Source organism: Diabrotica virgifera, chromosome 4, assembly GCF_917563875.1.
Source record: "Diabrotica virgifera virgifera chromosome 4, PGI_DIABVI_V3a".
Lineage (NCBI taxonomy): Eukaryota > Metazoa > Arthropoda > Insecta > Coleoptera > Chrysomelidae > Diabrotica > Diabrotica virgifera.
The window spans coordinates 102,639,862-102,656,080 of NC_065446.1; the positions used below are offsets into that span (position 1 = coordinate 102,639,862).

General features: G+C 35.9%; 1 protein-coding gene across 2 annotated transcripts in view; it reads right to left on the bottom strand.

Moving 5' to 3' along the window:
- Positions 1–16,219, bottom strand: part of LOC114326701 (zinc finger protein 521) — a 109,996-nt gene that overhangs the window by 33,374 nt on the left and 60,403 nt on the right. For both annotated transcript variants that reach the window (XM_028275119.2, XM_028275118.2), the window contains exon 3: positions 808–1,057. In XM_028275119.2, coding sequence (XP_028130920.1) covers positions 808–1,057 — 250 coding nt within the window. The remainder of the gene's footprint in view (positions 1–807; positions 1,058–16,219) is intronic.

The window sequence follows — 16,219 nt, forward strand, 5'->3', positions numbered from 1 at the left end:
AAATGTAGTGTGATTTTTAATTTCAAATATCTCATTCAAAAGAAACTTTTTATTCATTCTAAGGGACTTTCTGCCCTCGGTAATAAAGTAATCTTTCATTCTGCGTTTAAATTTTTCAAAAATACTTATTAGTTTTCTCAGGATTCGAAAAAAATCATTACATTTAAAATACATTGAAAATTTTGACAGATGTCAAAATTTTGCATTTTGTTCCTTTCCCCTTAATTATTATTAGTAGAAAAAATTGTGCAATTATAAGCAACTTAAGGGTTAATTCCGTTAGTGATGAATACGGCCTGAGCCTCAATTTCAAGAATACAAAATTGATGCTGATAAGCAAAAAGCAACAACCTGCTCGACAATTACGGATAAACAACATACTAATTATTGACCACGTAGAATCTTATGTATATCTTGGCACCGACATAAATGCAAAATGGGAACAGGGCACAGAAATTAAGGCGAGAATAGAACGAGCTCGAGCAGCATTTACCAATATGAAAAGCTCCTCATAAGCAAAGATTACTAAAGCGGCTTAAAATTAACCAAATATTATTAAATTATGTAAACTCTATTTTCAAGTCTTTTAGCATTCAGAATTACAAAATTGATATTGTTGCTCTATATTTTTCCTTTTATGTGAGGGGATAAGACGTATTTTGATACTTTTTGGAACTGCGGCAGATTGCCGCGGGTGCGTGTAATGACGTGTTTCTAGTTTCGACTGAGAAAAATTAGAACGTATACTATGACTATCAAAAATTCAACTATTATTACAAAAAATAAATATAAAGAAAAGATACTCACTAACAACTAAGGGTTGATTCAAATCATCAGTTTCCACCTGTTGAGGAGATAATTGTGGAGGAAACTCGCTATAAACTTCGTCCAGTCCGTCCATATCAACTGGTTCCGACTTTACCATCACATGACCTGGTATCATGTCATTTGGTTGATCAAGTTGGTGGTGATTCATTTGACCCATATCTAGCATATTTGGGTTATCGTGTTCGTTCTGTTCAGTGTGGTCTGCTGGTTCTTCTTTAATTTGCAAGCTCTAGAAAAAAGAATAACTGTTCGTATAACAATGTCGAACCATCGAAGAAAACGTAATAGAGGAGGCCTCGGGATCATAAACAATACATATAAAATATTTTTTAAGGCATTTTTTAAAGACTTTAGTAAAGAAAATAAATGTTTATATGTCATTGACAATTTGTCCTTTAACAAACAGTATGCTAAAGGAACATCAAACAGTATGCTAAAGGAACATAATGTCTATTTCCCAAGCCATGTATAGTAACTAATTGGTGAGAACGTTGGTACCAGGCGAGGATCTAGAAATTCATAATAGGGGGGGGGGGCAGACTTACCTCAAATACAGTGATGCCACAACTACCATCTACCTAATTCTCCTTTTTTTTCTACCGAAAAATCAAAATTCTTAATTTTCAAATTAATCTGCCGTTTTTTTTCTATCGAAAAATCAAAATTATTAGAAAAATGTTTTTTAGCGGATAGATTTGGCAACAGAGTTTAGTCAATTTTCAAGAATTCTTGAATTGCTTTTACTAGATTGTGACACAATGTGCGAACCAGCAGATACAGATTTACCGATCCTTTTATATTATGATTTTGGGAGTAAAATGTATCTACCTGAATCTGAATAGTGAATACTGAAGGATTGTGGCTTATTTTGAAATAGAAGATAGTTCCAAACTAAAAATAGTATTTATATTAAAATCTTAAACAGGAGAAATTTATTTTGCACCTTTTTACTTTACAGTATTTCGACATAACTAAAGAACATTAAAATTTTTTCTCGTTCTCAATTGCTTCAATATCCGACACTGTTTTGTTTTTAAACGATTATAAAGTGTAAAAAATCATGTTTTTGTCTATAAAACATTCCTTGTAGATTTTAGAGAAAAATGTTTCAAATAAATATTCTAGATCTTAATAGTTTCTAATTTGAAATACATAAACAATTGGAGATAACTGCAAAAAACCCTTATTTTTGCAGTAATTTATAAATGTAGTAATTTATAAATGTTAATAACTTATAAATATTATTTATTATAACAAATTTTTTTAACTTGTTTAAACAATTATACAGCTTTCAAATAAGAATATTTGTATTTTGAACGTTAATAGGTACCTACACGTGTTGTAAGTTTTTTTAAAAAGTCTACAGCAGGAAAAAATATGCAGTTTTTTTTTATTATAAATAAATTAATTCCTTATAACAAAACTAAAGCATCCTTGATATTTAGTATTGCGTTAGTTAGACGGCTCTACTCGAGTTACTTGGGATTAAAAAAAAATGAAGAAAATTGCTCTATAATACTTAGAAAGCCGAGAAAATACATTTTTTTAAGGTATACCGAATTTGAACTTTGAATGATTTTTATGATGAATGGTGATTATTGATCATTATATGATGATAATGTAGTAAATTTTTGAATACTCGTACCTAACGTATCATTTTTTTTGCAATGCGATAGCAAAAGAAAAATGAAATCTACCGAAATTTGACGATTTCTACCGAAAAATAGGAGCAGTCTCCCGAAATTTTGTCGAAGACCTGTGGCGACACTGCTCAAATATTATATTTTCCAGATTTAGCCATATGACTCACACTTACTCTAAGGATAACATACACTATATAATCCCAGATACCTACGGTATCAAAAGGATTGATAGACAATTCACGACTATTAATCTCACTGGTCGTTCTTTACCATAAAAATCTTTTTACCATCAATGGGTAGGTACCTACGCATGGATTATCTAGTAAAATACACATTTTTATATCTTTATTGTATCGCAAATTTGAAACGTGACTTTTCATGAGATAAGGTTTATACCCAGTGTAATGTATTTGCATTTTAAAATATCATTTTTGTTATTCTTTGAATTGAGAAAAATATTTCCGTTGTTTATGGTTCCACCCACCGGTACCCAAACAAATGAGCCTGCAGATTATTTCTTAGAGAAGGGTGTTTTATTAGATTTTATGGCTTCTTTTAATTCTTTGGAAGCGGTTGTCGTGTAATTTAGTGTTGTACTGATGGCTTAAAGTTTAGAGTTAACAGAAAAAAATAATAAATAATAAAAAAATTCTTATAGACTAAATACAATAGGGGGGTCCATGGACCCGTTGACCCCCCCTGTATCCGCGCCTGGTTGGTACTGTATGAAAATGTACCATTCACATACAAAGTTTTTAATTTTCACAACAAACGAATATTAAACACAACATTAAAATTAACAAAGTTTTTAATTTTCACAACAAACGAATATTAAACACAACATTAAAATTAACAACTAAGTTTTTTTTTCTCTGATTCTGGCCTTGGTTTAGAACTAGAACCTTTAGCCACGTAATTGTATAACTTATCACTAACTCAGGTGTAATGTGTAGTGTGTGTGTGTTGAGTAAGTGTCTTGTTACTTTGCAAAGTCGACGTCAACAACCAAAGTGATAACAAATAAATTGAATGAAATTATAACATTTGCAGAAGAACAACAAGGTTTTAGGTCGGGAAGATCATGCACCAACGCTATATTTATAACGAGACAAGTTCAAGAAAAAACGTTAGAATACAACAAACCAGCATATGTATATTTATGTTTTGTGGACCTTAAAAAAGCACTTGACAGGGTCAAGTTAAAGGATGTTATCATTTGTTATACTCAAGAGAGGTACCTCTAGGAAGAATTAAAACGATCGAAAACATCTACCAGAACAACACAATAAAAGTAAAAGTAGAAGATGAACTAACTGACCCAATTGAAGCTGGCAATGGGATAAAATAGGGGGATTGCTTGAGTCCTTTATTGTTCAACCTGATTATGGATGAAATAATAAAAAAGTTAGAACTAAAAAGGACACCAAATGGGAGAAAAACAACTTAAAATAATCTGCTATGCAGACAATGCAATAATAATCTCTCAAAGTGAAGATGATTTACAACGTAGTATGCTGCATCACTTTAATATAACCGCCAGAAAATTTAACATGTTAATTTCACCCAAAAAGACAACATGCATGGTTATCACAGCAAATCCAATAAGATGTAAATTGGAGCTGGATGGTCAGATAATAGAACAAGTGATGGAGTTTAAATATAGTCCGTCCGCTATAACTTTTCCCATGCGGTACGATTCATTTTCAATCAAATTAAGTCAAAACAGAATGTGAAACGTATGCCGATGTGTGTAGTATATATTGTAGCGGAAGAGAAATCTTGGCCGATCCCCGTATAACAGTAAACACCTCGAGAATGACGTAATCGGATGTGCCAGGCCTCGCCGGAGAATTCTGGAAGGTACGTCACGTAGGCGGAACAAGCCGATAGCTCGAGATGGGAGTCGATTGTTCCAGAATAACAACTGGGTATAAATACGGGCATATTTTGTGAATAAGTTTAGTGTATAAGATAAATTCGTCTGTAACTTATATAAATAAAGTCGTATATAAATTACGAACCGCTAGTTTTATTGTAATTAGAAGTAATTACACTAATCACGCTACAGTTGGTGTCGGTGTTCGGTTAACTTAGTGCGATATAAATAAGTGAATTACAGAGAGACTTTAAAAGACTTTTGAACTTTATTCGTCGGGAATAACCGGAGTGCGTTAATTGTTCGGTATTCGGAAAGACTTTAAAATACTTTTGGACTTTATTCGTCGGGAATAGTTAAAGTGCGTTGATTGTTCGGTATTCGGAAAGACTGTTAAAAGACATTTTGGAAAGTACGTGTGTGCCGACCAAAGATGTTGCTACAAGAACTTACAGTAAAACAGCTCCGTGAACAGCTCGAGGAACGGGATCTGGACAGCAGTGGGCTCAAGATAGTCCTACAAGCACGACTCGAGGATGTCCTCACGGAGAAGACCCAAAGACGTTCCACTTCCAGTCAGCAGAACAAGTAATCTTATCGAAATTAAAAACTGTTTCTGAAACGATCGATGAAACTTCTAGAAGAAGCGACGAGAAACTTGAAGAAGTTAGTAGAAAAAGCGACGAGAAATTCGAAAATGTTGCTAAAAGATTCGATGAGACTTCTCAAATAATTAAAGAGGTCTGTAGGCAAAACAACGAAAAACTAGAAGAAGTTTGTAAACAGAACAATGAGAAATTTGAAGAAGTTTCTAGAACATTCGATAAGATGCAGAAAAGTGTAGAGACCGTAGAAGAAAAGATCAAACAGCTAGAGAGCAGGATAACCGATACAAAAGTACAACCATCAGTTAATGCAGCAGCGTTAGATCCTTTAGTGAAAGATGAACTACCGAGAGACGAAACGTCGCATAATATGAGATTCAAATTACCACCATTTGATGGAAAGTCCTCTTGGTCCATATATCTTAGACAGTTTGAAGCTATTGCGACCGCCAATCATTGGACCGAACAAGAAAAGGCTGTTTCCTTGACTGCTGCTTTACGATGTGATGCTGCAGATATATTAAGGTCAATTCCCAAGGGTCAAGAAAATTGTTACCAGACCTTGTTCACTCGTCTAGAAAAACGCTATGGAGATGCCCATCTACAACAAGTATACAAAGCACAACTGCGAAGTAGAAGTCAACGAGCAAGTGAGAATCTGCAAGAATTTGAAGCAGATGTGGCTCGTGTGGTGCGGTTGGCTTATCCAGAGGTGCCAGACAGCGTTTTAGAAGAAATTGCAGTAGATACCTTCGTCAATGGGCTGAAAGATAATGAACTACAGAAAGCTTTACGACTAGCAAGACCGAAAGTTTTAGATGAAGCACTTGCTATTGCATTGGAACACGAAACGGCTAGTCAAACTTCACGAGGCCATAGAGTAAGAACCATTGAAGAAAGTGACGAACACAACGATGAACGTCTGGAGGAAATGATACGGAGAGTATTAAGTAATCAGATGCCAAAGAGACGCCAGCCTAGATGTTGGAATTGTGGAGACGTAGGCCACATTCGTCGTAATTGTAAGAAGATCGTACAGCCGTCGGAAAACTAGAGCGGGTCGACACCAAGGGGCAACTGCCGACCTCGAGAACTAGAGCCCCCATAGTAACTGTCAACCTTACGTCCTCCGGTGGAATCCACAACTTATACATCGAAGGTCGTATCAGTAATAGATGTAGATCATTTTTGGTGGATACAGGTGCAACGAGAACTATCGCACGTCCAGATGTAGTACGAGACCATAATAAATTATCACCTGCAACAGTAAAGCTTAGAACAGCGACTGGTGAGCTAATTAATACATATGGCGAGGCTAATATGTCAGTATCCATTGGCCAGACCACAGTTGAACATCAAGTATTAATTGCCGAGATCTCCGACGAGTTCATATTGGGGATGGACGTACTACGAAAAGTGGGGGCAATATTGGATGTTCAAAATGGAGTTCTCAGGATCAACGGTGAAGAGTTGCCCTTTCACGACGACAAAGAAGATGTCATCCGCTTACTAACTACATGCGACGTAACCATACCCGGTAATAGTGAGAAAATTCTGATGACCATGCTTGATGGACACTGCCGAGAGGGAAGTTTAAGGATGGTCGAAGATGTAGAAAATGTCGAGTTCCTAACGGCGAAAACTTTGGTAAAAGTTCGAGATGTCATCCCTGTAAGAGTTATGAATTTAAGGGAAACTGCTATTAAGTTAAGTAGAGGAGCTTTGATCGGACAGTGTGTTCCCGTGGCTTCAATTTGCTCTATGAATACCAATGAGAAATCATCAAAGTCAAAGTATCCAAAAGACCTTGTCGAGATGATCATTGAAAGATGCCAAGACCTTGACTATGAACGAACGGAAAAAGTAAGGTCTATGCTGATAGAGTATAAAGATGTTTTTGCTATTGATAAGAAGGATAAGGGCAAAACAAGCATAGTAACGCATAAAATAAATACCGGAGACGCTCAGCCAATCAGACAACGGCCTAGACGACTTCCATTTGCGAAAAGAGATGAAGCCGAAGAGATTATCAAGGATATGGACAAACAAGGGGTAATTGAACCATCGAACAGTCCATGGACATCACCAGTAGTTCTGGTAAAGAAGAAAGATGGTTCAACGCGTTTTTGTATCGACTACCGCCAGCTCAATGCGGTAACAAAAAAAGATAGTTATCCTTTGCCCAGAATAGACGATACATTGGATACTCTCTCCGGTTCTCGTTGGTTTTCCACACTCGATTTAAAAAGTGGATATTGGCAAGTAGACATGGAGCCAGCCGATCGGGAGAAAACCGCATTTTCGATAGGATCAGGGCTTTGGCAGTTTACGGCTATGCCGTTTGGTTTATGTAATGCCCCTGCCACATTTGAAAGATTAATGGAGGCAGTTTTAAGAGGTCTAACATGGAAAACATGCCTGGTTTACTTGGATGATGTAATTGTGGTTGGAAGGTCCTTTGATGAACATGCCAAGAATCTAATAGAAGTCTTTCAACGATTGAGGGCAGCGAACTTGAAGTTAAGTCCGAAGAAATGTCACATGTTTCGACGAGAAGTTAAGTATTTGGGACATATTGTATCGAGTAATGGTGTAACAGCTGATCCTGAAAAGATTGAAGCAATTAAAGATTGGCCAGTACCAAAAGATAAACATGAAATTAGAAGTTTCCTTGGCCTATGTACATATTACCGACGATTTGTCAAAGGATTTGCCAATATCTCCAAGCCCCTAACAAAGTTGACGGAGGAGGGCAAAGAATATACATGGAGTGAAGAGTGCCAAAAAGCTTTCGAACAACTACAAATGGCTCTGATCAGTGCACCGATATTAAGCTACCCGGGACAGGCAGGAAAATTTGTTTTGGATACCGATGCTAGCAACAGTGCTATAGGAGCTGTTCTCTCCCAAATCCAGGACGGACAGGAAAAAGTCATCGCTTATTTCAGCAAAGTCCTGTCGAAACCGGAAAGAAACTATTGCGTTACCAGAAGAGAACTGCTGGGTGTAGTGAAGGTTTACGAACATTTCCATAAATACTTGTATGGCAGAAAGTTTCTTCTTCGCACCGATCACGCTGCTCTAAAATGGCTCATACAATTCCGTAATCCAGAGGGCCAGATGGCAAGATGGTTAGAACGATTACAAGAATATGATTACGAGATAGAACACAGGGCCGGAAGAGTTCACTCAAATGCTGATGCCCTTTCGAGACGACCATGCAGTGCGAATTGTAATCACTGTGCCAAATTAGAGGAACGATTTTGCCCCGTGAGACGAACCACCGTAATTAATGAGCAATGGCAGCCCCAACAGTTACAAGACGCCCAAGAAGATGATCCATGTATAAAAAGAGTATTGGATTGGATGCGGCAAGGTGAGAGACCTAGTTGGCAGAACATTAGTGCATGTAGTCCAGAAGTCAAGGCCTACTGGAGCCAATGGAATTGCCTGGTACTAAAAGATGATCTTCTGTACAGAACCTTTGAGAACGATGATGGTACAGAATCTAAGCTTCAGTTAATTGTACCTAAAAGTAAAGTGTCAGAAGTATTGCGTCAGTTGCATGACGGTACATCAGGTGGACACTTTGGTATTACGAAGACTCTGCAAAAGGTTCGAGAACGGTTCTATTGGGTGAACTGTAAAGATGATGTAAGAAGATGGTGCCGAAAATGTGAACCGTGTGCATCCGGTAATGGTCCGGTTGGTAAAAAGAGAGCACCCATGAGACAGTACAATGTTGGAAGTCCTATGGAAAGAGTAGCTATCGACATTGCAGGTCCATTTCCAGAAACCGATGCTGGAAATAAATACATCCTGGTAGCCATGGATTATTTTACAAAATGGACTGAGGCCTATGCATTACCAAATCAAGAAGCTGCTACCGTTGCAGAGGTACTTGTTAAAGAATTCTTTAGCCGATTTGGTGTTCCCTTGGAGATCCACTCCGACCAAGGGCGAAACTTTGAGTCAGCTCTTTTCCAAAACGTTTGTAAATTGATTGGTGCCAATAAGACCAGAACAACACCCCTGCATCCTCAATCAGATGGGATGGTCGAGAGGATGAACCGAACGATGGGTAAACACTTGTCCAAAGTTGTATCTGAACATCAGCGAGATTGGGACCAACGCATTCATTTATTCCTGATGGCCTACCGCTCGGCCGTAAATGAAACTACAGGTCAAACACCAACCTGCCTGATGTTGGGTCGTGAAGTTCGGTTGCCCTGCGACCTAGAGTTTGGCTGCGGACCTTCCGAGGAACATGTTGCAGGCGAAGACTACGTTGACCGCCTGAAATTACGAATGAACAACATTCATGAACTTGCCCGACAACACATCCAGATAGCCAGTGACAGAATGAAAGATCAATATGATTCTCGATGCAAGAATGAAAGCTTCGAAGTAGGTGATCTTGTCTGGCTTTATAATCCGCAACGTCGTCGAGGCTTATGTCCTAAACTGCAAAGACAATGGGAAGGTCCATATGAAGTTAAGAAGAAAATAAATGACGTAATATATAGAATTAAGAAGTTGCCAAACGGTAAACCAAAAGTTATTCACATAAATCGTCTTGCACCATATGCTGGCTCAAATGAAACAGAAGAAGCACGAGTCCTCAATCGTGTGAAAATCGTGTGTAATTATGACATCAAAAATTTGGCTTTACCAAAAATAGGCCATGCAGTAGAAAATCTGGATTGGAAGATTGTGAGAAGCATGCTTGAAGTGGTCTTCAGAGGAACTGGTGTACAAATCACTGTGTGTTGCATGAACCCGAAGATGTCGTACCCTTCAAAGACAGTAGACTGTTATTTCTTCTTGAAGGGTGTATGCAGAGCTGGAGAGTCGTGTAGATTCCGCCATCCTGGGCCTTCATTTAGAGTTGCTGATCGAGACGCTCAGATCTTAAGAGGGGAGCAGTGTAGCGGAAGAGAAATCTTGGCCGATCCCCGTATAACAGTAAACACCTCGAGAATGACGTAATCGGATGTGCTAGGCCTCGCCGGAGAATTCTGGAAGGTACGTCACGTAGGCGGAACAAGCCGATAGCTCGAGATGGGAGTCGATTGTTCCAGAATAACAACTGGGTATAAATACGGGCATATTTTGTGAATAAGTTTAGTGTATAAGATAAATTCGTCTGTAACTTATATAAATAAAGTCGTATATAAATTACGAACCGCTAGTTTTATTGTAATTAGAAGTAATTACACTAATCACGCTACAATATGTTATAGTCAAAGCCCGAATTTCAGGCACTCCTAGGTTTGACTAGGCAATTCTCAGGTCTGACTGACGGTCTTAGTCAAAGCCCGAAATAGATTACAGTTTCGGCCTTTGACTAGTCAAACCTAGGAGAGACTAAGTTGGTCAGGCAAATTTCGAAATTTAATTTTATGAAATCGGGGTTTTACTAGCCACAACTCTGATCAGCTATTAAAGTGTCGTAATTTGTTAGATTAGATTTAATAAAACGTGATTTTTTGATTTTAATGTTTATTATTTTTGTATTGTCGTAATTAAAATACTAAAATTAGTGTTTATTCTCATTATGGCGTTTAGAGTTGCACAATTCGTTAGACCTTTTATACTTACATAATTTTGAAGATCATTTCTTATTTCAGTAGCATTTTATTAAGTCTTGTCCTCCAAATTTAGAATCTTTTGTACCAATTTCTCTTAGAGACAGCTTAACGTTTGGAACATTTTCAAAATTAAGAAAATTCTCTTTGCACTCTCTGATTTGATTTCTTGAAAAAAGTGTGTTTATTGATACGTATTTCGTACCAACTCTATATAAACCGTCAATTATTTTATCTTGTATTGTATGATACCCAAAATATTTCGAGCATCTCCTTTGGCTCTGTCAAAACTGGGGATAGGTATTGTTACAGTTTTTCCGATTAAATTGAAGGAAATTTGTTTTTACTTAATTGTGTCATAACATTAGCCTGGGGGCATGAATACCTTCAATCGCCTTTCCTTTATTTATTCGCTGTGCACAACGCATGTATGTAACTTTTCTTTCAAAACCTTCATAGTATGCACCAAATGTGCTATCAGCGCACACAACATGTACCACCTGATTAAAAATTATGCACGTATGTGCATCAGAGCTCTCTTTTTGGCAAATACAACAAACCATGAAGAAGTAATTTGAATTGTTTGACAATTTTTTTCCTCTCCTAGTGACGACGGTCCTGGGGCTTCGTTAAGTATTATGGTGATCCTTAGTTTTTTCTCCGATTGCAATACCTTCTTTCACAGTTGACGATGCCATTCCCATTCCATATGTTTGCGCTAAACACACTTTTTTCAAGAAATCAAATAAGAGAAAGCAAAGATAATTTTCATAATTTCGAACATGTTCCAGAGGTTAAGCGGTCTCTAAGGGAAATTAGTACAAAAGATTCTAAAATTGGAGGAATACGCTTTATGAAATAATAATAATAATAATAATAATACTTTATTTCCTTTTTGACAAATACAATTTGTATAGGATTAGTCACAGTTTAGAAAACAAAATTAGTAAATATAAATGTAAATCTAAAATTACGTTAAACCTAAGATTACAATACAAACACAAATAGAAAACACAAAATTACTAGCATATACTTAAAATAATGTCAACTACTAAAATACTCATCAACAGAATAAAACGTATTCTGCAATAAAAAATCTTTCAAAGTTAATTTAAATATTTTCATATTCTTACACTTTTTTATTGGCTCGGGTAACTTATTATATATTCTTTGACCTATTATTGCAGGTGAGTAAAAATGCATATTTCCTTTAGAAAAAGGTACATGTAATTTTTGATTCTGCCTTGTATTTATATTGTGAATTTGACTGTTAGTTTTAAATTTCTCAAGATTTGAATGAATAAAAACACAAACTTCAAAAATATATAAGCACGGCACAGTTAAAAGTTTATATCTAGTAAAATAACTCTTACAGCTAGTTATTCGAGAAATACCAGCAATACAACGGACTATTCTCTTTTGACATAGAAAGACTTCACTGAATTTACAAGACGTACCCCAAAATACTATGCCATACCGCAAACGAGACTCCACCTGAGCATAATACAGCATAATTAGCTGTGTCTCACTTAGTATATCCTTGAGGTTTCGAAGTAGGTAGCATGCTGAGTTTATTTTGGAAATAATATCATCACATTGCCTTTTCCAATTGAGACATTCATCAATATATAAACCCAAAAACTTTAGGCATTGAACTTTTTCAATTTGTTTAGAATATATTGATAGTTCGATATCTAACAGATGTTTCTGTCTATTGTGGAAATGAATAGCATGCGTTTTATCCGCATTAAGATGTAAGTAATTTGAGGAAAACCAATAACTAAGATCACACAAGAGTTCGTTACATTTATTTTCAAGAGATATATGTGATTTATCTGATATAAGTATTGAAGTATCATCTGCATAAAGTGTAAACTGTACAGAAGAATTTATTGAGACAATATCATTTAAGTAAATAAGAAATAATATTGGGCCAATTACAGAACCTTGCGGAACACCCATATGAATGTAAATGTAATCTGATTTGCAAATATTTACTGATTGTTGGGATACATCTGTTAAGGAGACATACTGACGACGTTCTGATAGGTAGGATTCTATCCATTTTAGAGAGAGATCTTTTATTCCAATATTTTCCAATTTATTAATGAGTAAGCTATGATCGACACAATCAAATGCCCTACTGAGATCACAAAAAATCCCGACAGGGCATTCATCCGCATCAATATATTTAGTTAAAGTCTCATAAAATGAATGAACTGCTGTATTTGTAGACTTACCTGCCTAAATGCTACTGCAATAAGAAATGATCTTCAAAATTATGTAAGTGTAAAAGGTCTAACGTATTGTGCAACTCTAAATGCCATAAACTAAGACTAAGAGTAAGAATAAACACTAATTTTAGTATTTTAATTACGACAATACAAAAATAATAAACATTAAAATTAATAAATCATGTTTTATTAAACCTAATGTAATAAATTACGACATTTTAATAGCTGATTAAGAAAAAGAAAGGAGTCCCTGGTGAATATGTAAAGATTGTGAGGGATATGTATGAGGGAGTAACGACTAGTGTCAGGACAGGTGTGGGAGAGACTGATAAATTTCATGTGAAAGTAGGATTGCACCAAGGCTCTGTGCTTAGTCCGTATTTATTCTCATTAGTTTTGGAGCAGATAACAGCGAAACTACAGGGTAACATTCCATGGTGCTTAATGTATGCTGATGATGTCGTATTAGTAGGAAATAGTGAAAGAGACTTAGAACAAAAACTGGAACAGTGGAGACAAGCTCTGGAGGAAAAAGGTTTAAGACTTAGTAGGACAAAAACAGAGTATTTGGAATGTTCATTTAAAGATGGAGCTACTACAAATAAAATGGTATCTTTGGATGGTGAAATGATTGTGAAAAGCAATAGTTTTAAGTACCTAGGATCGGTATTACAGAGTAATGGAGAAATAGATGGAGATGCATGCAGTAGAATTACGGCTGGATGGATGAAGTGGAAAGAAGCGAGTGGTGTGTTGTGTGACAGAAAAATTCCAATGAAGCTGAAGGGAAAATTCTATAATACAGCCATAAGACCGGCTATGATGTACGGAACTGAATGTTGGGCAGTGAAAAAGAAAGAGGAACAACGAATGCATGTGGCGGAAATGAGAATGCTTAGATGGATGAGTGGAGTGACAAAGAAGGATAAAATTAGAAATGAGTATATTAGGGGAAGTCTAGGTGTGGCACCAATTGATGCCAAAATAAGAGAGCATAGGTTAAGATGGTTTGGTCATGTTCAACGTCGAGACGTTAGTCACCCAATACGAAGAATAGCTGAAGTGCAGATTCCTGGAAGGAGTAGGAGAGGAAGACCAAAGAAGACCTGGGGAGGCGATAAGGCAGGACATGTTGGTAAAGGGGATTAACATTGATATGACCCAAGATAGAATTGTGTGGAGAAATTCAATTAGGGAAGCCGACCCCGCATAGGGATAAGGCAAAGAGAATGATGATGATTTTAATAGCTGATCGGGGTTTGACTAGTCAAACCCCGATTTCATAAAATTAAATTTCGACCTTTGCCTGACCAACTTAGTCTCTCCTAGGTTTGACTAGTCAAAGGTCGAAACTGTAATCTATTTCGGGCTTTGACTAAGACCGTCAGTCAGACCTGAGAATTGCCTAGTCAAACCTAGGAGTGCCTGAAATTCGGGCTTTGACTATAACATATATACTACACACATCGGCATACGTTTCACATTCTGTTTTGACTTAATTTGATTGAAAATGAATCGTACCGCATGGGAAAAGTTATAGCGGACGGACTATATCTAGGCATCACGCTATTCAGCTACGGAAACCTCGACACAGAAGTGAAAGATCAAGTGAATAGAGCAAACAGAGCGCGGGTTGCCTGATCGACACAATATAGAGAAATAAAAATATCGGAAAAGAACTGAATTTATTAGCTATTATTATAGTATATTAATGATACGATATAGTTTTAATAAAATCTAACCTAAGTATGTATTTGTTGGAATCGTAGTTTATCTATAATTTTCTCCAAAATTACCAATTTAGCCTTAATGGTAGTATCTACCATTTATTTTGACATAAGTGTCCACTTTTCAATAAGCATAAAAACAAAAGGATGCGTTGCGTTGAGTAAAAAGAAGAATTAAACCTCGAATGGAAGGGTTCACAGGCATTCGTGGTCACCGTAATAGACCTTGATTCTGATTAGATCATATCTGTGGTGGAAATAGGCTATCAATGATGTAATTTTCCGGTAAATAATCTGCACATAATATATCAAGTGTTTAGGTTTATATGACATGAAATCATAAACAAAGCATTCTTCAACTTCGTTAAGTTAAATCAAAGGTATGTCTTAACTATCTTGCAATTTCTGAATTTGTATTCTTATATTCTTGTATGTATTCATACCAAACCCAAAGATTGAATTTTTTTAAACATCATTTTTTTACATTAGTTTTGATGTAAGTAAAAACGGCATCCGCGAATTTTTACATTGGGTCACATACACAATAAAGCACAATGAATGGACTTTTCAAAGTCGACAAATATTTCAATTGACTCTTAACTGAAATGTTCAAAAATTTTAGACTTTACAAAATAAATTTTTGTATGTCATCGACAATTTGCCCTTTAACAAGGAACATAATGTCCATTTTCCAAGCCATGTATAGTAAATAATTGGAGAAACAATTTGGTACTGTATGAAAATGTATGTACTATTAGACCAGTAAGGATCTGTTTTTAGGTGGATGTGAGAGGTGGCATTCAGATTTTTGCGGATAAAGTTAGGTGATAACTTCGTTAATAATAATTGATTTATGCTCCTTCTCAAAAATGCCCGGAACATTAATAAAAAAATTTCGAATAACATCGATTTTTTTCTAATCTTTTTGTTTATAACTTTAAAACGATTCACTTTGGAACAAAGTCGTATAGAAATAAAACAAAGATAATTAAAATTTCTATCAGATGCGATTGGTTAAAAATGTCTTAATTTATCACCCTTGCTGCAAAATAGCAATAAATATAAAATAAGGGGGCAAAACAAGCCTGTCCTTATTCAATGATTTTCCATAACTTAGGTTACACTTGGAATCTTCCTAATTCGCTTAGAAAATTTTTGTAATGTGCTGAAACCCTACACCAAATTTCATTAAAATTGACTTACTAGATTTTGAATAATAATTTTGCAATCTAAACTTTTTTTAAAAAATTAAAAGTTTTTAAAATCTTGCACAACAAAAACTAGAAAGTACAAATATTTGTCCATTTTTTTACATATAAAGAAGCACACCACCTATCTAATGCACTTTGCAGAATTGAAATCGGATTATTTAAGCAGCCTCAGCAATGTTTTAAAGTTATAAACAATTTTTTGGCTTATAAACAAATTAGTGCTGTGGCCAGGAGGGGTTGCTACGGGCTCCTTTATTTAGATGGACTTACCCAAGATTTTTATGTATTTTTTGACCCGTAGAACACGATTTTTTTGGGTAACAGTTGATCCGGATGTCGATAAGATTGTTATAAACAAAGAAGGTGAGGAATTACATAACATCGATTTTTCGCAAAATAAAACATTTTTTATATTTCTTGGGTAATTCTAAGCAAAAAATGTTCTTACAAGTTTTTTTCGCAGGATGCATAGTTTTCGAGATAAACGCAGTGGAACTTTAAAAAAAT